This window comes from Melopsittacus undulatus, chromosome 5 (assembly GCF_012275295.1).
Source record: "Melopsittacus undulatus isolate bMelUnd1 chromosome 5, bMelUnd1.mat.Z, whole genome shotgun sequence".
In the NCBI taxonomy this organism is placed as follows: domain Eukaryota; kingdom Metazoa; phylum Chordata; class Aves; order Psittaciformes; family Psittaculidae; genus Melopsittacus; species Melopsittacus undulatus.
The window spans coordinates 38,904,924-38,930,287 of record NC_047531.1 but is presented as its reverse complement, the minus strand read 5'-3'; the positions used below and the strand labels follow the sequence as shown (position 1 = coordinate 38,930,287).

General features: G+C 39.7%; 1 protein-coding gene across 3 annotated transcripts in view; it reads left to right on the top strand.

Annotated features, from left to right (window-relative positions):
• Positions 1–3,772: 3,772 nt before the first annotated feature.
• Positions 3,773–25,364, top strand: part of ZFC3H1 (zinc finger C3H1-type containing) — a 42,561-nt gene continuing 20,969 nt past the window's right edge. Inside the window, exons 1-12 of one of the 3 annotated variants that reach the window (XM_034062777.1) lie at positions 3,773–4,407; positions 8,161–8,574; positions 13,438–13,508; positions 13,784–13,982; positions 14,173–14,399; positions 16,012–16,135; positions 17,657–17,742; positions 18,685–18,891; positions 19,614–19,778; positions 22,947–23,084; positions 23,486–23,604; positions 23,945–24,091. In XM_034062777.1, coding sequence (XP_033918668.1) covers positions 3,822–4,407; positions 8,161–8,574; positions 13,438–13,508; positions 13,784–13,982; positions 14,173–14,399; positions 16,012–16,135; positions 17,657–17,742; positions 18,685–18,891; positions 19,614–19,778; positions 22,947–23,084; positions 23,486–23,604; positions 23,945–24,091 — 2,483 coding nt within the window. In that variant the 5' untranslated portion in view covers positions 3,773–3,821. Of the gene's footprint in view, positions 4,408–8,160; positions 8,575–13,437; positions 13,509–13,783; positions 13,983–14,172; positions 14,400–16,011; positions 16,136–17,644; positions 17,743–18,684; positions 18,892–19,613; positions 19,779–22,946; positions 23,085–23,485; positions 23,605–23,944; positions 24,092–25,364 lie in introns of all 3 variants that reach the window. The other 2 variants (XM_034062776.1, XM_034062775.1) reach the window with 2 other exon arrangements.

Genomic DNA, 25,364 nt, shown 5'->3' with positions numbered 1-25,364 from the left:
GTGTGTAGAAATCAGGAATAGGTAGAGAAGAAAAAGCTGTGTTGTGCTATAGCCATGGCTGCTAGGGCTGCCTTTGGACAAGTAGACATTGAAGTGAGAGGACAAGGCAGAGGTAGAGGAGGAATGTCAGGCAGAGGTGAAAGAGTGAAGTGTGCATACTGTAAGGAATTTGGACGTTGGAAGTGAGACTGTCCTAAAAAGAATACCCACAAAGTGGCTCTGGTGACTGAATTAGAGCCAGACTGACAGGGGATCTGGGGAATCTACCTTAGCAGATCCACTGGTTAAATTAAAGCTAGGGACTAGAAAAAATGAAATGGATTTTTTAAGGGATACAGAAGCAACTTATTTGGTGTTTAATCAGAGGGAAAAAGAATTTATTACAGATGTGGGAGCTACAGGCCACCAAGAAAAAAAAAGCATTCTTTCTGAAACCTTTTGAGTATAAATTGGGAAAACAAATAAGAATGCATAAATTTTTATGTATGCCAAATTCTCTAAAATCTTTATTAGGGCAAGAAGCAACATTTAAAGAAGGCAAAATGGAATTAAGAGTCAAAAAAATATCAATTAATTGAAGTTTTGAGTTTATCTTTAATTCAACAGAAAAGCAAACAGGAGGACCTCCCTGAAATAGAATAAATCCTTAATCAGGTATATCTGGGAGTATGGGCATGTGAAGTTCCAGGTAAGGTGAAAAAAATGGTTTGCCTACTGAAGTAGAAATAAAAGGTGGGCTTGCCCAATTATAATAAAACAATATGCCTTAAAATTGGAGTATCCAAAGGGAATCAAGGAAATAAATTTTGAAAATATGGATAATTAATTGAATGTGAATCAGAATATAATACTATCTTGCCATTAAAGAAATCTGATGGGAAAAGTTACAGATTAGTTCAAGATCTCAGAGCAATCAACAAAAGTGTGGATATTCATCCAGTAGTAGCTAATCCATATACCTTATTGACTAAACTGAATAATGATCAGAAGTGGTTTACCGTTCTGGACTTAAAGGATGCATTTTTCTGTCTGCCCCTGGCCAAAGGAATTAAAAATTTATTTGCTTTTGAATGGGAAAACCCTGATTCAGGAAGGAAGACACAGCTCACTTGGACAGTGTTACCTCAGGGATTTTAAAACAGTCCCACCATTTTGGGAAATCAATTGGCACTAGAATTAGAATCCTGGGAGTCACCCACCCAGACAGGAACTTTACCAGAGTATGTTGATGACCTGTTAATTGCTACTGAAACTGAGAGAATGTGTTCAATGGACTGCAGAACTGTTAAACTTTCTAGGGCTAAATGGACACCTGGTATCTAAACCGAAGGCTCAACTAATTTGAACCCAGGGAAGACAAATTAAACATGCAATGGAAATTCTGGGATTGTTAGAAGCTGTACAATTACCTAATGAAGTGGCTAGCATACATTGTAAAGGACATCAAAAAGGTAACTGTGATCAAGAGATTGAAAATAATCTGTCTGATCCTGAGGCTAAACAGGCAGCAGAAACAGGAGTTGAGGTTATGTCCTTAATTCCTGATGGTAAACTGGTAACTGAGCAAAATAAACCTAGGTACTCTAAAGAAGATATGAAGCTAACTGAAGACTCGGAAGGACAGGAAAATGAAAAGGGTTGGATAAAAATACCTGATGGGCGAGTACTGATCCCCTATAATCGATTATGGAATTTGATACAAGAACAAAACAAAAAGACTGAAAACAGGAATCAGGTTGGGACAACTGGAAAAGGGAATTATCTGGGACAACAGTGGAAAATAGATTCTTCTGAATTACCTAGGAAAGAAGGTTATCGATATTTGTTGGTATTGACAGATACTTTTTCAGGGTGGCCAGAAACATTCCCTTGCAGGGCAAATAATGCAAACCAAGTGATTAAGGTGCTATTAAATGAAATAATACCTCATTTTTGGGGTACCAGCGACTATCTCCTCTGACTGCGGTATGCATTTCAGTACAAAAGTTCTACAAGAAATCAGCAAGAAATTGGAAATAGATTGGCAATTACATGTTCCATATAGACCTCAGGCCAGTGGGCAAGTGAAAAAAAAAATGAATCACTTAATTAAACAGCAACCTGGAAAGATCTGTCAAGAAACTAAGTTATATTGGTATCAAGCATTACCATTGGCCTTATTGAGAATCAGAACAAAACCTTGGTCAAAGGAAGGAATTAGCCCATTTGAGATTATATATGGAAGGCCATATCAATCTCAATTTAAAGGAGAGAGCCTTCAAGAAGTAGGACACCTTCAACAGTTCTTGGTAAACCTGGGAAAAAAGAAATAAACAGCAGTGTTAGGGATCAGGGCCAGAGGTTTAGATTATCCTATTCATCCTTTTAAGCCAGGTGACTGGGTTTATATTAAGAATTTTGCAGGTGATCCCATATAAGAGGAGTGGAGAGGACCATACCAGATTTATTGACTACCTTTACAGCAGTGAAGATACACTATCAAAGAGTCAAGAAATCACCAGAGCCAAAGATATTGAGTCTTCAGGACCCACACATGTGAGAGTGCATCAGTCATAATCTGGATTTACAGTTGCAAAAGAATTTGCAATAGGACAAGAAAAGGAGGGATTGAAGAATGGGGTTGATTGAAGAATAGGGTGAAGAATGGGGTTGACTGAAGAATAGGGTTGTAGATAAGTAACTTCAAGGCCATTAGGCTTTGTTAGCAACTACAGAGAAAAGGAAATGACTAAGATAAGCTTTGCAGAACCCCCTGGTGGTTACTGATATCATAAGGATCCTAAAACAAAGTGATGATGAAATAACCAACAGGGATCACAAAGCCCACTACCACATTTTAGTGCACATGTGGGAGGGATTCTCTAGAAGTATGATATAATGGATATAATCTAATGAATATGTATGTTTAGGGACAATATAATCACAGCCTGGTTGATGCTTGGACGAGACATGCTAGGAGTGATCCCCTGTGTCTCCTGGCACCGCAATAAAGAATACCTGCTTGTCAACTTGAACGTTGTTAGCGAGTTCCTGGAAATTTCTCTGAATCGAGGTCAGGAAAGCTTCTCAGAAACATCCTTTAAATATGTAACAGCAGTTGAGCGACTGGGAGGCAGCTAGCAGGCTAATGATGTACAGCAGGGTACTGGGCACTGCCAGCACACCCACTCCTTTCCCTTCTTTGTAAGCCTGTGTGCCATTTGGTGGGGGCTGCAGGATACGGCCCCCAACAGTGGAGGAAGGGCTGTGGCTCAGGGGAACAAGCACCCACAAGCCCCCAGGAAGACCTGTGTCCCAGGAGTGCAACAGTTGACGCTACTTCGGACAGTGCTAAAAGAGGCTGACATTAACACTCTTAGGGTAGAAAACAGCGTAACCCATAGCTATAGAGCCAGTCAACGCCTCTTCGCCATCCTCCTTATTAGGCAGACAGCTCCTTTCCACAAGATGGCGGCCTTCCTTACCAACATGGCGAGTCAAAGCCTCATTGGCTCCCGCCACTGCCCCGCTATAGGCTGAGCCGCAGGCTTTCCCCGCCCCCTACCATAGGCGGCTGTGTCCGGCAGTGGGAACTACATTACCCAGGACACCCAGCGCTCCCCGCCTCCCTCCCCCCTCCTTTATTGCCCTACGTATCCTGGCTCCCTCCTCCGCGTATGGGTAATTAGGTGTGGTCTCGCGATAGTCCGTAGGGGGCGGGGCGGACGCCACGCTGTGTTCTGCTTCACCCCACCCCGCTCCGCGCAGGAAGCGAAACCGACTGAGTGGCTGGGGCGGGCCGCACGGCGCTCTGCTTCGACGAGACCGCTGGCCTGGGCGCCATGGCTGCCGCGGAGGCGGCTGCCGCGCCTACGAAGGCGGCGCTGGATCGTAGCAGGCTCTCCCCGAAGGAAGAAGGGGAACTGGAAGACGGCGAAATAAGCGACGATGACAACTGCTTTAGGCCCTACGGCTATGAGCCCGGCGGCGGCCTCGTCAGCAGCAGGCCCTACTCGAGGCGCAGGCCGCCTCCCGGCCTCCGCGGGGGCATGTCCCTCTCTTCCTCCTCCGGGCGCCCCTTCCCCCGCTCGCGGCACCAGCCCCCGCCGGAGATGGGACACCCGCACGGCCACGGCGGGTATCGGCCCAAGGACTCGTTCCGCTCCCATCCGCCGCCCATGCCGGCGTCGCGGATGCCGTCGGGATCGCATTCCGACACGGGCCCCCGGCTCTCCTTCTGGGAGCGCAGCCACAATGCCCTGGACCGATTCCGCTTCCGAGGCCGGCCCTACAGGGGCGGAGGTCGTTGGGGTAGGAGCCGAGGCGGCGGCGATCGGGGCGGCAACCCTCCGGGGAGGCCGCCCGTAGGGGGAGGCGGTGCCGGGTTCGGTAGCGGCCAGGGCTGGAGGGAGCCCTCACCGCGAAAATGTATCCTTGAGACGTGAGGGGGAGCGGAGGCTGGAGGCGCTGTGCTGCTGGGGTGGGTCTGGGAGTGCCAGTACCGCGCTACGTGGCCGAAAGCCGTGGGAGGGGACGCTCTGCCCTCCGGCTTTGGCACTAGGACTCCTATAGAGAAGGAGGCTTCTCTTCTAGCCCCAGGGCTTGGCTGGGGCAGGAAGCAGGCCCTGCTACTCAAGGAGAGCCTGTTGGGAAGCCGGATTACTGCTGTGACCTGACTTGCAACCTGGCTGATCAGTCCCGTGTAGGAAAAAAGTATAGCCTGGAACAAAGGCTTACCCGATTGGATTCGAAGTGGCTGCTTTTTTAGCCCGAAGTGTGAATATTGTGAAGCGGGGTCAGTCAGTGTTGTAGTTTTAATGCGTATAATTAAAGTGGCTTGGTTGTAAAGCTAAACCCCTAAGCTTGTTAATTTCCCTCATTGGGCAATAAAGGATCTACTGTTATTCCATTTGTGCTTCCAGCCCTTCAGAGGCTGTTACATATAGCTGAAGTTTAAATTGAACTAGGTCTGTATACAGAGGATGTGGCTTATATGGGAGTTTTGGGTGATGTAGGAAATGCCTATTTCTCTATAAAGCCACCCCCAGCATTCAGCGTAGGATATTCTCTGCAAATTGCTCTTAGACTTGCTTAAGTGACATTATTAAAATACCTAATTTTCTAGGTTTTCTGTGGAAGAGACAGGAAGAACTGATGCTGAGTCTAATTTAGGGGCACCCTGATACTGAAACTTGATGTAACTGTATTTTTGCCTAACTGAAACCATAGACAAGCGTAAAAAACACTGAGAGGAAACTAGTGGTTAAAACCTGTTCTCCAGAATCCTAGTGTTTTGTTGTCCTCTGTACCAATAGTCAAAGGATGTGTGTTGTTTGACTCTGCTGGTTGATCTCAGGAACAGGAATTTTTCCTACTCATGCCAGTGCTTAAGGCTTTGAAAGCCACTCCTTGGATCATTGTGTTAATTTAGATACAAGGTTTATTTATCCATGGTAGGATTTTTTAAAAATGTTGGTGATTTATGTAAACTAGAGATAAAAGAGATGCTTTTAGTCAGTCTGATTCGATAAAATTCTTGAATTACTGAAGTCGTAATAAAAACTGTTCATTGGAAGGTCTGACATTGAGAAGCAGCAAGGGAAGATGTGTTTTGGCCAGGGTTGCACAGTAAGACAGTTCTAGTGCTGAAAATGGATTCTAAAATATCTTAATTTGCAGTGTTGTGCTGAATACCAGAAAATGCTTGCTCTCTGTGTAACAAGTAATTTGCAGGGCAGTAATATTGATCATCCTAAGCAGACCTTGCAAAGTTTGTTAATATGACAAGGAGTCTCCTCCATTTTAATTAAAAAATCATTCAGAAACCAGTAATTCCATTTTCAGACCAAAAAAGGAAATTAAGAAATCTTACCTGCTCCCCAGTACTTTTGTGCATTCTTCTGTTTAAAAGTGATAAAGTTTTAATGTTATTGCTCTTTAGTAGGTGACATACAGTTGTTTATGGATCATATAGTTAAGGAGTGGCCATGATTTTCATTTAGTATAAGTTTTTTCCTGTATTTTTCATAGTCTTGACACCTAAAGGATTCAATATTACAGTATCCTTAAATAGTCAAGTACCCGTTGTTGATACTATTGATGGAGTAGGGGTGTAGTTCATGGGCATGTGCCTTCAGAAGAGATCTTCACATCAACAGGTACATGGAGTCTTGTGGCCTGGAGTAGTATTTGGAATTTCTTCAGGAAAGTGAAATGTGTGTGTGTCTGCTAAGAGAGAGATGGCTTTTTATTCTTTATCCTTGGAACTAATACTTTGCACAGCGCCTTGCAGGGGTATATGTATAAATGGAGTAAATGACCCAGTGGAACTCAGGTTACTTTTCTTTGTGTGTTAGCTTTTAACAGGCTTTTCTGTTTTAATTCCTAGCAGCTTTAACATGAAGATGTTGGATAGTCATTCTGCAGAAATCCTTCCATAGAGAATTCTGGAATTTTCAGCCTGAAATATGGGACAAAAATGTGACTTTCTGTTCCTGTTGAATTCTAACTCTTCACAGTGTACATTTCTCTTCTAACCCACCAGTTTTTTCAGTTGCTCTCCTTTTTTGGTTGTAGGATGAAGAATAGTTTGTTGATTAAAGGATAACCATTATTTGAATGTATATATGCCTGTCTGCCTTTCATAGCACTCAATGTGGTCTTGCATTTTATATGTAGAACCACTACAGTGAAACACAGTTTCTCATTAATACTGTTGTGGGAGCTCTAGCAATTGTATTAACCCAAGCACAAAAAAAGTCTCAAAGCTTTGTCTCGTTACCCAGCTCTAGATGACTCTAGAATTTGTTGAAGTATTTTCATATTAAATAGGAGACTTACTATTATAGATTGTTAAATCACTTAATTATTGTCAGACTTTTTTTTTAAATAGAAATGTGTTGGAAGTGAATTTGGCAAATAGGTTTATTACACAGTTTTTTGTTTTAATGTGTTCTGTGATTTACCTCATTTGTTGAGTTACAGTTACTGCATACACCTCTTGCTATTTTCAGCATATTTTTAGATTATTTGATTGCTTTCTGGATTTCATGTAGTTTACTAGTTTCTGCTTTTTGTGCTGATGCTTAAGAGAGCATTGTATAGGAAAACATTTCGTGATGTTACAGGAGTTGCTTTTGTAGGATACCTGTCTAGATTCTTTGTACTTGTGTTAGAAGTTAACATAATGAAGCATCCGAGTTATTGGTGCATATTGTGAGCAGAAGACAGATATAAAGTTATATTCTTGTAGATTTATTAGGTCTACATTTGGAGGACACCTGTTTTAGCTGTTAGCTTTGCTCCCTGTATTAAGAGATGATGTTGATTAAAAAGCATTTTGCATAACTGGGTGTGAGTCAGCTGTTATCACAGTGATAAGTTAAACCTGATAGGGTATCCTAAAAGATTTCCCCTCAAGCATGATTATTTTACAGGATAATTTAGCTTTTTCAAGTGTCAGGTTTCAAGGTATGAGAAAGTGAACCTCTAATAGTGAGAACTTTTATTCTGGATAGTTGCCTAAGAATATTTCAATTTCCTGTGCTGGACAACAGGTTGTCAAGAGCATCTATCCCTTGGGCATATATAGACCTTTTCTAAGTAGTTAGTAATTGCCTTTCCTCTTTTAGTGCTTTTTGAATGTTTTGGTTGCAAAACTTTAGCTACTTTTTTATTCCCTTCAGTTATTGATTCTGTGCCTTACTTCATTTGTTGAGCTACAGTTAGTGCAGTGTGCAATTGTGCTGTGGTTACATTCAGCATTTTATGAAAGGGCAAAATGAGAATTAATTTGACCCTTCTCAGAATGTCAGATGGGAAGTTAATACTTGAGTTATGAACTCTGGAAGTCTGACTCTGTGATAAGGAATTGTCTCAGCATTACAGCTGTTGTTTCTGGGAGGATGGTGTGAGCAAGGGACATGACTTATCAGCAATTAATGAAATTCTTGTCATAAGTAGGATGTTTTAAATTGTCAGAGAAAATGGTTATTTAAGCTGTCAATATAGAATAATGCATCTTGTGCATGCTGTTCATCTGTATAAAGCATATTTTCCAAGCTAACCTTAAGGTAAAGTTATATATATGGGAATAATTTTAAATTCTATTTGTCTCATTTTAGTCTTCAGTGGTAATATTGCCACATGCTCTTGTCTTAGTTTTCTTGACCAGTAATTCAGCCAAAATTTTTGGAAGGTCCCCCTCTAGAAAGAATTACTCTTCTAAAAGTGAAAACTCTGTGGAAGAAAGTTTTGAGGATCTGCTGTTGAAGTATAAGCAGATACAATTAGAACTTGAGCACATTAATAAGGATGAAAAACTGGCTTTGAGCAGCAAGGAAGAAAATGAACAAGATGCTGATAAAACAGTGAGCACTGAGGACCAAGTACCTGTAGATAATAACAGTATTACAACAGATGCTGCAAAAGAAGTACCTCCTGAGGAGAAACCTCCAGTTATAGCCTTTCAGGCATTTGAACTGAAACCTCTCAGACAAAAACTGCCTACTCCAGCAGAGAGGAGCAGGTTAAAAAAAGGCAAAGAAGGAACGAAGCAGTCATCACAAAAACCTGAAGTCACAGAATCTGGCCAAGGTAAATACTTATAGAGTTGTTTTGCTTGCCATTGCATACCATATTTATTAGGTGTTGGGGAAAAATTTACTTCAATTAAAATTTGAATTGGAATGTTAAACATTTTAAGTTAAAGATTTGATTTACTTCTGCTTTACTCAATTCCTTGAATTATGTGAGCATCCTGGGAAGCAGGTTTTTGGTTTGGTTTTGTTTGTTTTAAATTTTTTTAACTAATGTGTGTTTTGTAACTGATACTTGGCACAGAGCATGAGGACAAGACTTGAAGGTTTTAGTTGCTGATATCAGCAGAAATCATTGGCTTTCAGTGAAAGCTTTCTGTCTCTTTTGCCTTTGTTATTTTTGCAGAAGCAAAATGTTTTGTTTGGGTTTACGATAAAAAGGTAACATTTAGAGACATTTTTCTGCATTTTGTGTCTTATGCATTTTCCTTAGTATAAGAGGCCTTTATGAGAGATTTTCACCAGAATGATTTTGGTCATTACTGATATTTGTAACAAGTGAAGAAATCATGGGCTAGAAATAGAAAGGATTTGTAGAAAACATGCAGCCAAAGGGTAGAATTAGTATCTTGTCCAGGTAGTTCTGGACTGCAGGCTAAAAGTCATAATTGCTCAGATGCATGAACCACTTGCTCAGATGCATGAACCACTTAGTAAGAAATAAGTTATGTCCAGCTGAGCTGTGGTAAAAGTCCTTGAGCTTACTTTTTAAGTCTGCGCAAAGTAGAGTAGTTAGCTTAAACTCACCATCTTGTGTTAGCTAGTTTGTCAGTGTATGTAAACTGTCAATTTGAGTGGGAAGAGACAAAGTAGTAAATGGATGGATTAAAAATACAGGTGAGTAATTACTAGGAATTTGAAGAAAGGAAGGACTAAAGCACTGAAATCATAATGATTTATATGTAGCTTCAGAATGAGAGTTGGAAGACAAAGCCTCTGAAGAAACAAAGAGAAAACTGGTAAATGGTAGTCAAACCACCTCATGTAATATAGCTTTTTTAATGGGAGACATGAAGGAAACAACAGGTCTTGTCCATGGAACTAAAATGAGTAGCCTGCAGGAAGAGAAGATGGCAAGGCAGGAGGAGTAAAAGAGCTTTTAAAAAACAAAATCTTTAAAAAAAAAAATAAAAACCTTTTTTCATGTCAAAAGTTACAAGCACTGAAGTTAAAAATACAGTTCATATGATAGTGAAAAACATGCTATAATATGCACTGTAAAAGCATCTTAATTTTTGCATACCACTCAAATGTATGACAAGAATGATCTGAGAGTACACCGATTTTATGACTGCTTTTGACAATGTAATGCAAACTTCTGAAATAGAAAACCCCATCTGATTTTAGTAACTGCTGGTCCATGTGTATCAGATGAAAGTATTCTACTTGATTATGCATATATTAAGGCATTAGCAAAATCTGTTTTTCATTACATTTGTTTTTAAATGGTGTACTGGGTGTTTCTCCAGACCTGTTCAAGTTGAAGAACTTGTCTTTAAAGTCAGGGAGGTTTGTGTCTTTTGCTAGGATTAATTCTCTGTGGTTCAACTGCTCTGACACGCTTTACCATATTCCCTGCTTTCCTTCTTGCCCTTTAGTCTGTTCTGCCTGTATTGACGCCTTCTGTCTGAAAGAACATTTCATTTTGTGTAGTGTGTCCCTGCATATGTCTCATCTGCATTACAGGAATTACTGTACCAGCTGTGTTTCCCTATTCTATCCTATGGACTGAATGGTTAAGATCTTTGGTAACTGTAATGAATTTTTGTAAGTTTCTTTTAGAATACACACATGTATTAGATACTGGTTTTCTTCCTCTTATATGTGTGCTTTTAAAAAATACATGCATTTGCAAACAGGAAGACCTCCAGCATCAGCTATGTGCCATTTTTGTTTAGGTATAAGGTCCTCTATAATAATATATATATATATATATATATATATATATATATATATAGTTTAAACAACAGTTTTCTGAATATGACCTTTTGTAAAATGTTAGGAAGAGTGAAAGCAGCATAGAGTGAAACCTTTTTTACCAATTTGAATTGTGGGAAGGAAATTCTCTTTAAGGGAAGGCTAATACAGGAAAAGATTTCTAAGCTTCTCTCTTAATATTTATTTCCTTCCCCTGCTGCAAATAAACATATATATGTGGTTATATACATGAGTTGTGTATCTGTAATTTTGCTATCAATTATATCAATTGCTTCAAACTGTAATAATTATGTAATAGTATACAGCATTATGTATATGTAAAATGTAATACTTTAGTGTGTCTATATCTATACACTATATAATAATCAGATGGATATATGGCTTTTGGGCAGACTTAACAAATTAATGCGTCAACATCTTAATGTTTAGCAAGAAAGCATAACTATTTACTATGTATTTCCGTAGGATAATTCTCTTCTGTTTATGTTAGCATGGAACAGAGCAAGTGTGTTCTTAAATTCAGCTTTGTGCCCGACTAGAAGGAAGTGCAGCAGGAGGGCCAGGAGACCTCCTTGGATGGATAAGGAGCTGCTGAGAAAAAATCACAGGAAAAAAGAGGCTTATAAAAGGTGGAAGCAAGGACAGGTGGCCTGGGATGAATACAGGGATGTTGTCAGGGTAGTTAGGGACCAAGTTAGGAAAGCTAAGGCCCAATTGGAGCTAAAGTTGGCAAGGGATGTTAAAGATAATAGGAAGGGATTTTATAGGTATGTAGCGGCTAAAAAACAGACTAAGGACAATGTAGGCCCCCTCTGGAAGCTTTCGGGAGAACAGGCTACACAGGACTTGGAGAAGGCTGAGGTTCTGAATGACTTCTTTGCCTCGGCCATCACTAGCAAAGGCTCTGACCGCAGCACCCAAGTCTTGGAAGGCGGACGCAGGGACTGTGAAAACCTAGACCTTGGGCCCACTGTACGAGAGGATCTGGTTCGAGACCATCTTAAGAACCTGAATGTACACAAGTCCATGGGACCTGATGAAATCCATCTGCATGTCCTGAAGGAGCTGGTGAATGAAGTTGCAAAGCCACTGGCCATCATATTTGAAAAATCATGGCAGTCAGGTGAAGTTCCTGATGACTGGAAAAAGGGAAATATAACCCCCATTTTCAAGAAGGGGAAAATGGATGACCCTGGGAATTACAGACCAGTCAGTCTCACCTCTGTGCCTGGCAAAATCTGAGAGCAGATTCTTTTGGAAGGCATGCTAGAGCACATGAAAAACAACAAGGTGCTTGGTGATGGCCAGCATGGCTTCACTAGGGGAAAATCCTGCCTGACCAATTTGGTGGCCTTCTATGACGGGGCTACAAAAGTGAGGGACAGGGGTGGAGCAGTTGACATCATCTGCCGGGACTTGTGCAAAGCGTTCGACACTGTCCCACATGACATCCTTGTCTCTAAATTGGAGTGTCATCAATTTGATAGGTGGACCACTTGATGGATAAAGAACTGGCTGGATGGTTGCACTCGAAGAGTCGTGGTCAACGGTTCAGTGTCCGGCTGGAGACCAGTAACGAGTGGTGTCCCTCAGGGATTGGTGTTGGGACTGGTCTTGTTTAATATCTTTGTCGCTGACATGGACAATGGGATTGAGTGTGCCCTCGGCAAGTTTGCCGATGACACCAAGCTGTGTGGTTCGGTTGATACGCTAAAGGGAAGGAATGCCATCCAGAGGGACCTTGACTCACTTGTGAGGTGGGCTGATGCCAACCTCATGAAGTTTAACCATGCCAAGTGCAAGGTCCTACACCTGGGTCGGAGCAATCCCAGGCACAGCTACAGGTTGGGCAAAAAGGAAATTCATGATTGTCCTGTGGAGAAGGACTTGGGGGTGTTCGTCGATGAGAAAATGAACATGAGCCAGCTTCAGTGTGCACTCACAGCCCAGAAAGCCAACCGTATCCTGGGCTGTATCAAGAGGAACGTGACCAGCAGGTCGAAGGAGGTGATCCTGCCCCTCTACTCTGCTCTCGTGAGACCTCACTTGGAGTACTGTGTGCAGTTCTGGTGTCCTCAACATAGAAAGGACATGGAACTGTTGGAACAAGTCCAGAGGAGGGCCATGAGGATGATCAGGGGACTGGAGCACCTCCCATATGAAGACAGGCTGAGAAAGTTGGGGCTGTTCAGCCTGGAGAAGAGAAGGCTGCGTGGAGACCTCATAGCAGCCTTCTAGTATCTGAAGGGGGGCTACAGGGATGCTGGGGAGGGACTCTTCATTAGGGACTGTAGTGATAGGACTAATGAAGTGATAGGTAATGGGTTGAAACTTAAACTGCAGAGGTTTAGACTGGATATAAGGAAGAAATTCTTTACTGTTACGGTGGTGAGGTACTGGAGTGGGTTGCCCAGGGAGGTAGTGAATGCTTCATCACTGTCAGTGTTCAAGACCAGGTTGGATGAAGCCTTGAGTGATATGGTTTAGTGTTAGGTGTCCCTGCCCATGGCAGGGGGGTTGGAACTAGATGACCTTAGGGTCCTTTCCAATCCTAACTATTCTATGATTCTATATTTAATGCTGCAAAAGACTGACCAGTTACTCAGAATAGCTGGTGGTGGAATATGAGATGCTCAGGACAGCAGCTGATACGAGGTAGTGGCATAAAACAGATGGCAAGAAGTCTTCCTCCCCTTGCCTGCAAATCTTTTTTACTGGTTCTTGAGGAAATACGTCTCCACTTTAAGACAGAACAATTAGAAAATTGCAAATCTTGCCTTAGGCTCATGGCATCATGATGATGTGAATTTCATCAGACATGCCAAGTTTATATTAATGTTTGTTATTGTGTTCTTATACATAAAACTACTGCTGTACTTTACACTTCATACCAGTGCTCAAATTTGTGATATTTTTCTTTTAGAAGGTACAGAAGACAAAACATCTGAAACATCAGTTCGAAAGTCTAGCAGTTCAGATGTTACTTCTGAAAAGGTAAGAAAGTATTCCTCTGTAGATGGAGGAGTAGAGGAGTAGAGGATGTAGAGGAGTAATTGCATTACAATACTCTGATGGGTTTTTTTCCAAACTGCAGTCCAGAAATGATTCAATAGTAGAAACAGTCTATTCTTAATGAATGACATTTAGCAGTACAGTGGGATTTTTAAGCTTTCTCTTGGTAAAAAATTTGGGACAGAATTTGAAAGATATATTAAAAAAAAGTTCTGTAATGTTTCTTGACTTCCTGTCTTATTCTTTCTTTTCTCAAGAAGCTGCATGATGATGAGGATGAGATGTCTGAATTGCAACTTAGGCTTCTTGCACTTCAGTCTGCTAGTAAAAAATGGCAGCAGAAAGAGCAACAGGTGTTGAAGGAAAGCAAAGAAAAATTAACGAAGCCAAAAAGTGTAACACAGAAAGTCAAAGCCAGTACAAAAGCACATTCAACAAAAAAACCTAGTGTTACAGGTAAGTTTAATGTTGCTGAAATGGCTGTGAATAGCATGGCCTCTGAAATGAAAAAAACATCTAATGTGAAACATTGGGCAGTGATACTTTAATCCTTCTAAAACTCTATCTGCACAAAGCTCTTGAAGAATCTAGGATTGGGGGAACGAACCATTTAGGTGAAGTTAATGATATATCCTTTTATTTAAAGCCAAGCAAACTTTGAGGAGACAGCAGACAAAGACATCAAAGAAGCTGCAGCAGCAAAAGGAACAAGACAGGCGTCAGAAAGAGGAAGACCAGAGAAAACAAGAGGAGGAGGAGGAGAGAAGAAAGAGAGAAGAAGAAATCAGGAAAATTAGGGACCTCTCAAATCATGAGGAGCAGTACAATCGATTTATGAAGCTAATTGGAGGAAAGAGGAGATCAAGAAGCAGGGTAACAAATTTGTTATATGGTGTTCAGGGGTTATATTTGGGATTGAGTGATTTCTTTCTTGCCCATACTGGTTCTCTCGCATGTGTGTCCATCATTCTCCATTCCTCCTACCCACCCCACCCCCCCCCTCCCCCCCACAAAAAAAAAAGAAAAAGCTCAAAGTATTTCAGTGTTCACAGTGTTTTAATCCAATGCTAGACAGGCATTCCCTTTGGATTTTGTTAGATCAATTTTGTGTGAGTTGTATATTTGGAAGTCAGTGGTATTTTCCTTCTAAAGTATTTTGAATGTTGCAAGCAAAAAGCAGCCTGTAATTCAACACAAACCAATCAACCATATTTCCTTTGCTTTCTTCTCTTAGACTGCAGTTTTGTCTCCACATCTTCAGACTTACATCTACACAACTTCAGTGGCCTGCTTCTTTCAGAATGTCATCTGGCATTTGGTTTCTTTGTGGTACTTTAGTTTGTCAAAGTACAAAATATGTTCAGGCACAAAACATAATTAATTCAGCCTCATTACAGGATGACACAACTGTGTCAAATTTATGAAGGAGGAGAGTTACTGCAGTGGTCATGCTGCACTTGTAGACTGTCTTCATTCTCTTGAGATTAGTAAAAGGCACTTGAATTGCTAATGTTCTATTTCTAAAACATCGGTACCTTACAAAGAAAATGACTTCTCTGTCAGCAATAATTCTTTCATCATGGGAGCAGTACAGCTGCTGCAGCTAGATGCTTCGAGTGCTTGGAGCTACTGATGCTATAAGGGAAAATGAAACTACAGCTAAGGGAATTGGCACTCCCTGATTTGAGGTCATGTTATAGGGGAATCCCATTTATAATAATGAGTGGAAAATTAAGGCTGAAAGTGTTTTAAACAGTAGGAATTCTAAAAGCTACCCAAACATCTACTATATGCCTTTGAGAGATACATATTGAGGAGTCTTAAGAAGTCATGCTTACCTGTTCTGCCTGTGTTCAGTGTTCACTGAATATTGTTTGGCATGTGTGTAATGTTAGGCATTCTCTAAAAAATCCGATACATTAGTTGTCATTCTCTAGACACATTTCAGTGTGGTATGTGACTCTTCTGGGACAGTTAAAGGATTTTCCACCTGAAATACCAGTCATAGAACAGTCAGAACATGTTTCACACATAACTGCTGTCATAGTGAAGATGATACTTGTGCAATTTTGTATTGTTTCTAACAAGAGCGGTTGAAGTGCTCTTAGTAACTGCCACGACAGCTAAACAGAAATAATAAAGTATTTAATTCTCGTTCAGTGTTTCACAAATACATATTTAGCCATTGCAATTTACAGGTAGATAATGACCTGATAGGTATTTAAAGATTGCTTCTGTCTATCATGACAACCCCTCCTTCAAGAGATCCAGTTTTAAAACTGTTAATTTGGCAAGTTACTACCAACAGCGGACTTGATTAAAGGGTAGTCTTCAGTTTGCTTTTTGTACAAACTAAGTAAATCGTATTTATAAAACAATTAGACAAAATTATAAGGACCTTTTCCTGAAATTTACTTTTAATTGATTTCTGCTGAAAGAATAACACAAGACCAGCTAAATAAAATACGCTTTTTTGTGTGTTTAGTCCTCAGATACAGACTTGAGACGATCGGTGGATAAGCAGTCTACAGAGAGTGCAGGAGGCATATATCAGTATGATAATTATGATGAAGTTGCTATGGATACAGATAGTGAAACTAACTCTCCAGGTAAGACTTATATAATTTTTTTTAGTATGCTGATTGGTAACAATAGTTAAAAAGTAGGAAATGAATCATCATTTTAGAAGGAAAATCTTTTGTAATGTAGCAGTTACGGAACTAACATTTTAAGGTGAGTGAATTCTGTCGTGTTTTAATGCTGTCTCTCTTTGTTCTCCATCTCTGATGTGGTGGTATTATGAAGGTCTTTGAGGTTATACCATTCTCATTGCAGTGCTGTGGAGTTTATACTTCTACATTTCCAAGCAGCTGTGTAGAAAGTAAGGGCTCTGGTGTTGACTGGATAGACAGCAGGATTATGAAAATAGGTGTTCCAATGAACATTAAGTGAAATGTGAGTCAGCAGTGTGACTTTGGGTGATAAAGGTGATCTGCAGCGCAGGTTGTAGTACTATGATTGTAATGGGTTGCTGAGCACTGACAGGACTGTATGATTTTCTGGTTTCATAGCAGAAGAAGGATAGTGACATACTAGGAATCTAGCAAAGGGCTTTTTTGACTAAGGCCTGTTTTGATAAAGTTCACTGCAGGCTCGAGCACTTGATTTATGGACAGGAATTGGGAGAATTGGGTTTCTGTTGAGAAAACTAAAGAAGGCTTTTGCTACTGTTTCCACCTACATACTGGGCAGTTAGAAAGCAGAGCCAAACTGTAACCTCTGTGGAGTGGGCTACAGAAGGACAAGGGGCAGTGCTTAAATTGTAACAAAATAAATTCAGATTAGATACAAGGGAAAACTTTTACAGAAGATTGTCAAACACTAGAGCAGATTAACTAGAAATGTGGCATCTCCATCCTCAAATATACTTGGACAGGCCAAGGCCCTTGGCAACCTGACTTTGGGGGTAGTCAGCATGTGGAATTTTGAGAAAAGCATGATTAAGCATTCTGCTTTGTTGGCCATCTTTATTCTCTTGCTTCTCATCTTCCATACTTTTTTCTTCCTTTTTCCCCCTCATTTTTAGTCCCTTCTTGCTAGCCTTCCTTATGTATTATTAGTTTGCTAAAATACTGCACCTGCTGTTTCAGGCACGCATACTGCATAAATCTTCTCTTCTTGAAGTATCTCAAACTCTAGTTTTATGTTTCAGAATTCAGTATCAGCTGTGCATTTGGTCTGCTTCTGTCACAGTTTGCATTGTATTTTTGTGGCCAGTAGTCAGGAGACTCATGTCTTGAGATACCTCATTTAAGAATGTAGATTTTGCAAATTAAATCAAAGAGGGCTAAATGATTCTGAATCATTACTTTTGTAGTACTGTTCAGGTGTACCTGCACTTCATATGTAAAATAGAAAAAGGATAGGTAACTACTATTTTTATGTACATGTATGTAAGAAATAAATGCACTGTGCTGTGTCTGGTATTACCTTTCAAATTGATGCGTAGTAAAAACGTTTGCTGCTGCTGCATTAAACCAGTTGAATTATAAGCATGAGCTGGTGTTTAGTAATTACCTGCCAGATTCCTTATGCTCAATAATTTGTTTTAACTACAGCTTCTTCTCCAGCACAGCCTCCTTTCTTCGAGTGTCCAGTAGGATATTTTCCACCTCCAGTACCACCAATTTCCTTGCCACTGCCACCTCCAATTCCAGTAAGTAACCTTGAAAGGAGCATGGTTTTTCTTAAGTGTTGGTAATTCTCATTACATCTCATTTGTAATGCTAAAGTTAGAATTAAATTTAGATTCTGTTTTTGATACAGTTCTCTATTTGGTGATTCCCTTGAACTGATAGACTTCGTTTTTAAAACTCTATTACAGCAAAGTTTTGGTAGATCAAATTCCTGTTAAATTCTCCCTTTTGAATTAAATTTCTCTCTTCATTGTTAGAGCTATGCAGTTTCATAACAGAAAGCAAAAACTGCCTGAGGCACATAAGGAAGAATAATGAATTGCAATTGTTAGTGCAAGGCAACTTTGCCTCCTGTCTCTAGGCCACATATGTAGATATGGTTATTCTCTGAACTGTTACCTTGTTACATAGGGGAAAACCAGCCGAAAATGTAGCTGATCTGTCCTTTCAAACTTCCTTAATTTTGACTGTATGCTTTCTGTCTTCTCATGTAAGAGTCCCTTGGGAATCTAATTAGTCTTGGGAATTTTTTTTCCCCACGGCTTCTCTTCACTGTTAGCTGCCTTAGTAAAGCAGTAGAAAGTTGTCATTTCATGCCATGACAGCTTCTGAATTTTTAACTGAGGGAAATGGTAATTTTGTTAGCTAAGACAAATTCATAAAACTGTTCAGGGACTTCTTTTTCAAGCAGTGGGAGCCTATCTGTTCAGCCATGGTTTTGTGGCTTTCTCTGGTTCCGATTCTTATTTATGTGTAGTTTGTATGTCTGCACTACTTTATTATCCAAATGTAACCTGGTTGCATTATCTTTGAGTAAGTAACGGTTCAGCAGTGGCCTTTGACAGTGAAGTAAATCCACTGCAGTTTGAATTAGTTTTAAACCATAAAATAATGTCAATCTCTACTAAATCATAAAGTAATAGCAATTTTTGTGTTTCAAACGCTTGTTTTTGTTTTTATAGCAGCCTGTACCATCTTTGAGCCAGCTTTACGCCGAGGGTATTTCTTGTGTTTCTCTTGAGCCACCTCCACCTCTTCCCCCACTTCCCCCTGAAGAGCCTGAGCAGCCACCAAAACCTCCATTTGCTGATGAGGAAGAGGAAGAGGAGATGCTCTTAAGAGAAGAATTGCTCAAGTCTTTAGCCAACAAACGAGCTTTCAGATCTGAGGTACTCCATTGTTTTTTTAATCTAAACCTCTAGATGGCAGTCTTGACCAAAATTAAAAGTAACATGCCAAGTGAAGATTAAAAAAATTAAATTAATATTAAGTATTAAATTAATAAAAAAGTAAGATTATGCTGATTTTCTGATTACTTAAAAAAGGCTCTGAATTTCCATCACCCTTTGCCACCCCAAAAGAAACTGAACAAAAAGCCACCCCAGAACATCATTTGAGTTGTAAATTATAGCTTGGTTTTTATTTATGAAGGAATTATGAAACTTCAAGGTACTAAAAATTGGGTATGTATAAGGAAATGGGGATTGTGTTTCCTGCAGAAAAAAGGTTATTTTTGTTCAGCTGTCAGAAAACAAGCCACTCTTTTAACAGCCTAGCAAAAGGAGTTGCCAGAGGTTAACTGTTTTTTTTTTGTTGTTCTGCTTGTTTTTGGAGTGAGAATAACAGTTTGTGTGTTTAAAAACAAGGATTGTTTTGACCTCAATAAGTCACAGATCTTTTGCAATTGACTTGTGAATAACTGGCATGTTCTTGTGTGCCTTTTTTGATACTGTTGAAGAATTGCAAGATTTGTCTGATATGTTTGGATAGTCTGCCTAAATCACAGTTTCCAAGGCATGTATCAAACACCCTTTTATGCTTATGTTTGTCTTTTTTACTAGCTCTGCATAGTGCATATTTTTATGACCATATTTTTGTTTTATTTTATTAGGAAACGTCAAGTAACAGTGGTCCATCGTCCCCTCCTGTTCCAGATAACTTGCAGCCTGTGCCAAGAAGCAATCTGACCGCTGTCAGTATTAATACTGTGTCTCAGCCACGGGTACAAAATACAAAGCTTGTTAGAGTACCGAGGCTTCCACGAGCAGTGATCACTGTAAGAAAATACTGGTTTTTTTTTTCTATTAATAAGAAAATAAGTTGAAATTGCCCTCAGTTCAAGTGAGCAGCAGGTTTGAGGTTTTCTAGTGATGCAGCACAGAATGGTGAGCATTAAAATTTTGAATTATTCATAACTTTAATAATCTGTGTGCTCTTCAGAATTCCACACTGAAGTAAAAATATACAGCTTGAGAGCATCAAACATACCAGCACTCATTTGAACTGGGAAAGACTGTAAACATAGTTCAATTAAATTCTTTTCCACATTAACACAGACTAAAGGATGCTGTTCAGTGGTAGCTAAGACAATCTAATCACTATGTTGCCAAAAAAGAGATGGTGTTGCTCTTTCTCCCACTCTTGGCCAAGTGGTGTCTTCCTTTTCTCTTAAGCAATAGGATTGATGCTCTAGACCTCACTTTAACCTGGTTAATGTGCTAAACTGGTTAGAAGACTAACCTAGGGTCGGGGAAAAGGTATTTTTCCTTCTAGGGGGAGTTGGAATTTTTCAGTGAATAGTGTGTGAGCATCAGAGCAGGCACAGAAGTGCTAGTGGATGGCATGTCTGTGAATGCATTTGGAAGACTTGAGGAGAAAGCATTCTCCTCCTCGTGCAGTAGCAGACTTCATTACATTAGTTTAAGCTGTATTTTGTAACTTGACCTTCATATGAATGGTCACAGGAGGTATGTGCAGCTAGCATTTGATTTGTGATGTCTGCAGTCTTCTTGGATTGTTGGAAATGTGTTGATAAAACTGTATTGGCCAGACTGAAGCCCATGTAATTGACTATGGCCGTAAACCATACATAGAGGCTAATTTGTGATTATTTTAACAGCATATGTTGTAAAGCTTGGCTTGTGACAGCTCTTTCCCCTGCAGATTCTCTAATGCATTGTGTATGATTGAGTCCATATCTTTGCTTTTCTGTCAGTGAATGTCATCTCTAATGTTTTTGCTAATTTGGATGAATGTATAGTATTTTTCAGACTGCTAGATCACTGTCAAATCTAGCTATAGCTGGCCAACAACTTTCTTGCTCAAAAATACAGACTGTATGATCACTTATGGTCACCTGATGCTGTAATGGGGGGGAACCCAAAACCTTAAGATAGTAGAGAACTGAGTGTTCATTTTTTTTTGATCATTCTAAGGCCTACTTTCCTTTCTTATGAAAGTTACACTCTTAAGCTTAGAATGGGTGTGGGGTTTTTTGTCTGTACCCATCTTCATAATCTACTTTAAATTCTAGGTATAACTGTAGTAATTCTTCAATTTGGACATGCTAATATCTTTTCTGTCATTGTTTCACATTTATTTAAACTTACTTGTGTTCTTCTGCTTAAATACTAAACCTGTTCTAAAAAGAAACCCTCCAGTCGAGGGGAGTGAAGTAATTCATTAATGAGGGAACATGAGACTTGAATAAATGAGAGAGAACACATGTTACTGGGGAGCTGTTAGTTTGTCTTAGTAACATAATGAAAGTCTCCTATCGGCTGTTCTCTTATTTAAATGTTAAAAAATCTGCAGTGGAAATTCAGTGCCTGTTGCTCAGTTAAAGTTGATGGATTAATACCTTGTATTTGAATCAGCTGGGTGTGGAGTTAAGGACCTCTGTTCAATGAAATAGGATACAGATACTGGTTTGCTTTTTTAGTGGCATCTGGTAACCCTTTTTCAAACTAGTCATGGATACTCAGAGTCTGTTCACTACAAATTGAAAATCTGTCTTGGAACATTATAGAGAGATCCCGCATTACAGCTGAGGCTATAGTTCCTCTGCAGCAGAAGCTGATCTTGCAGAAGGAGTGCGATATTAGTTGCCTGGTGTTACTAACTGATTAAACATTTTGCTGAACCACATCAGAAAATAACACCTGGGAATAAACACCTGGAGAAAAGTGGATTTTTACTTTCCCTACTATCAGCTTTTAGTCTAGAAGAAAAATGGGGAAAGCAGTTAGAGATGGTTTACTCTACACAACTGTGCCAAAAGCAGCTTAGCAGGTTTGGTCTTTTAATACTAAAAGCTAGTGATACTGAAGGGGTGTATTTGGCATCTGAAGATGGGAAGGCCTTGTGGCATTAACTTAGGTTTCCATAGAGCTACAGAGTATTTGTAAGGAGAGGACTAGTGCCTTGTTCTGTCTTATAGATCGAAATTTCATCTACCTGTGCTATGGCTGTGTGAAAATGATGCAGCTGTAGCACATTCAGAAGTAGCAGATACGATCCTTGTTTTAAGAACTGTCTAGAAAGAGAATATAAACAAGAAACAATTGTGGAAATTGGGTATTTTTCATTTCAGGTTTTTTTTTTTTTTTTTGTGGGATGTGTGCTTTTGAAAGACCAAGCTTTGAAGAGGTCTTGTCTTGAGCTAAAGGTTGAACATGTAACTGTAACTGTCCAGACCTACACTGGGAGATGGGGAGAGCAGTTTTGGAAATGGGAGCTAGTCACTTCTCTTCAAGCTCTAATTCCAGAGATCTGAGGTTAATAATCTAAATTAAGTTGTCTGCTTTTTTCTTTGTGCTGGAATTGGCAGTCATCCGAACTTTAGTGAGCTGTTTCAGTTAGTGATGTTGTCAAAAAGTGATTAATCTTGTTTCCTTTGTTCTTTATGCACTGTTGGTGTTCTGCCAATTTTAACTGCCTGAGCAGCTCACTAAGGTCAGCTAAGTATAACTCTGGGACAAAAGGCATCACAGCTGTATGGCAGAAATCTGAGGGAGTTCTAATACATCTACCACCATAATTTTAATTCATATTTGGTTGATAGTTACCTTTCAGTTACTTAACAACATTGCTGGCAAATGTCAGATGATCGTTTTCACTACAATTGAAATAATTCGGGAAGTATAGGAGTCAAAGGTTTGAGATTTGTATGCTGTGACTAAAGAGTTCTAAATATGCTGCAGATGCTTGGAAACAGGTTGAAAATGTTGGAGTGCCTTTTATGTCTCATTTCCAAGAAATGGGTGTGTTATCTCCATCTTGTAGTGGAGGAGTACAAATGCTGAGGCTTTTTCTTACAATACAATAGTGTTGTGCTACAATAACAAAAGGAGGTAATCTCTTTTTTTCTCTACTAATAAATATGTCCTTAGTTAAATCTGTCTTTTAACTTCTTGCTATAAAACTTCTTCCATTCTCCCTACAGCTTCCAAAACACAAGTCTGTTGTGGTTACATTAAATGACTCAGATGATAGCGAGTCTGATGGAGAGCCATCTAACTCAACTAGCAGTGTGTTTGGAGGACTAGAATCTATGATAAAAGAAGCAAGAAGAAATGTTGAGGTAAGCTGTCAGCATTTAGGAGGTTTATTTTTAATTATTTTGCTTTGTATATGGAGTTTAACCTTAGAATTTGGTGAAGAAATGTTGGATTTCATTAGAAATGGGCAAGAGTGACTGCATTACTCCTGTCTGCACCATTACAATGTAATATGGATTGCCACAAGCTAATGAAAATAATTTTATTGGTTAAGATGGCATCCTGGAAATAGAATATGTAATGTTTTAGTTTAATTTTTTCAATCAAAATTCAGTGCATCGTTAAGGAAAAAGTATTGGCTTTAAAAGATCTTACTAGCCTTGAACAGCCTTAAGTTTGTGCTGAGATGCCTCTTAAAAATAGAATTTAATAGCTGTATTTTAATATAGTGTGACTAGTATTGAATTGAACCTCACTGTAACAGGCATCAAAAATCAAAGCCCCTCCAAAATCAGAAAAAGAAAATGATCCAATGAGAACTCCAGAGGCTCTACCAGAAGATAAGAAGATAGAATACAGGCTCTTGAAAGAAGAGATTGCCAGGTACAACTGAGTTTAATTATTAATGTAAACTGTATATTCTTTGTATTCCTTTACTAGTCTATTTCTGTGGTTGGAAGGAAACCTGAATTTGAAAACCTTGCCATTACCTTCAGGCTTTTCCCGCATTCAATTTTTAGTGAGACAGTATAGGAGTCTAAAAAAGTCCTTGGATTTGAACTGACTTAGTTGTTTGCTTGCCATTGCAGTTGCAGAAAGTAGTTTTCCTTTTAACTTGAAATCTTGTTCTCCTACTTCTTTGAAGATTTTAAAACTATTTGTAGTACCCATTGAAATGTATCTTGAAGCTACTGAACAACTTTGCTTTTAACATCTGTTTCAGTCGTGAAAAGCAACGCTTAATTAAGTCTGATCCACTGAAAAACAGCTTGCCCCCTCCAAATTCTGATGGTGAAGTTGATGCAATTGGGAGAATAGCAGTAGTGACGAAACAGGTAACAGAAGCAGAAGCAAAGCTTAAGAAAAACAGGTGAGTATTTTGCTGCACAAGTCCTACCTTGTTTGCTTAGCAGGATGAAAGTAGTAAATCTTTTTGAATGTAGCATATAAAGTATAGCAAATAATTGGTTTTCAAATGAGAACTGTTTGTTGAGTGTGGTTTTCACTACTCTGTACACTTTGAGGGTAGCATGTTTCAGTCAGATATGCCTGATACATATAAACAAATGTTTCTGCATATTACATATGGTGTTTGAAGCTTTTCCTGTATGCCTCTTCCATGTTGCTCACTCTTCTTCCAAATTACTGTGGGAAATATAAAATACTTTCCGTCCTTCTCTGCTTCTGTTGCCACTTATTTCTGTATGGCCTTGTTAGCAAACTGGCATATCTTCATGTATCAGTTGAAGGACACTTCCCTGCTCCCTTTAACACCTATCTATCTTAAGTCTTATTTCCTTTAATGCATAACTTGTTGTATTTAATTACTCTGCTATTGTGCTGTGATACTATGACTTGTAGTCTACTAATGTGTGTATGTGCCCTGAGGAAGAATTGCTTTCTTACTTAACAGAAAGCAAGAACATGTGTAGTTTGGATATCTTAATGTTAATAACAGTATTAAAGATACACCACTTGCTTACCTTCCCCTGTCCTCATAACTAGAATCTTGGTGAGGGGGTTGTGTGGGGGTGTTTATCTGTTTGCTGGTTGTGGTTTAAGCCCAGCTGGTAACTCAGAACCATGCAACTGCTCACTCACTCTCTCCCTTCTTCCCCTGACCCCCCACCCTCAATCCCTGAGGGATGGGGAGGAGAATCAAAAGAATGTAACTCCCATGGGTTGTGATAAAAAACAGCCCAGTAACTAAGGTATAACACAAAACCAGTACCACCAGTAATAAGGGAAATAAGGGGAGAGGATATGAAAGTAAAAGGGGAAAAGGAGAAGAAAACAACAACAGCAGTGCATAATACCATTGCTGATCACCCACTGACTGATGCCCAGCCTGATCTGAGCAGTGATCTGGGCCTTCTGGGTAACTCCCCAGTTTATATAATGGGCATGATGTGCTGTGGTATGGAATACCCCTTTGACTAGCTTGGGTCGGGTGTTCTGTCTCTGCTTCCTTGCTGTTTCCTGTGCCCATCCTCACTGGCAGAGCATGAGACTGAAAAATCCTTGATTGTAGTAAGCATTACTTAGCAACAAGTGAAAACAGTGGTGTTATTGCTGTTGTTCTCAGGCTAGAGTTGAAAACCCAGCACTGCACAAGCTACTAAGAAGGAGAAAAAAAACTGTTA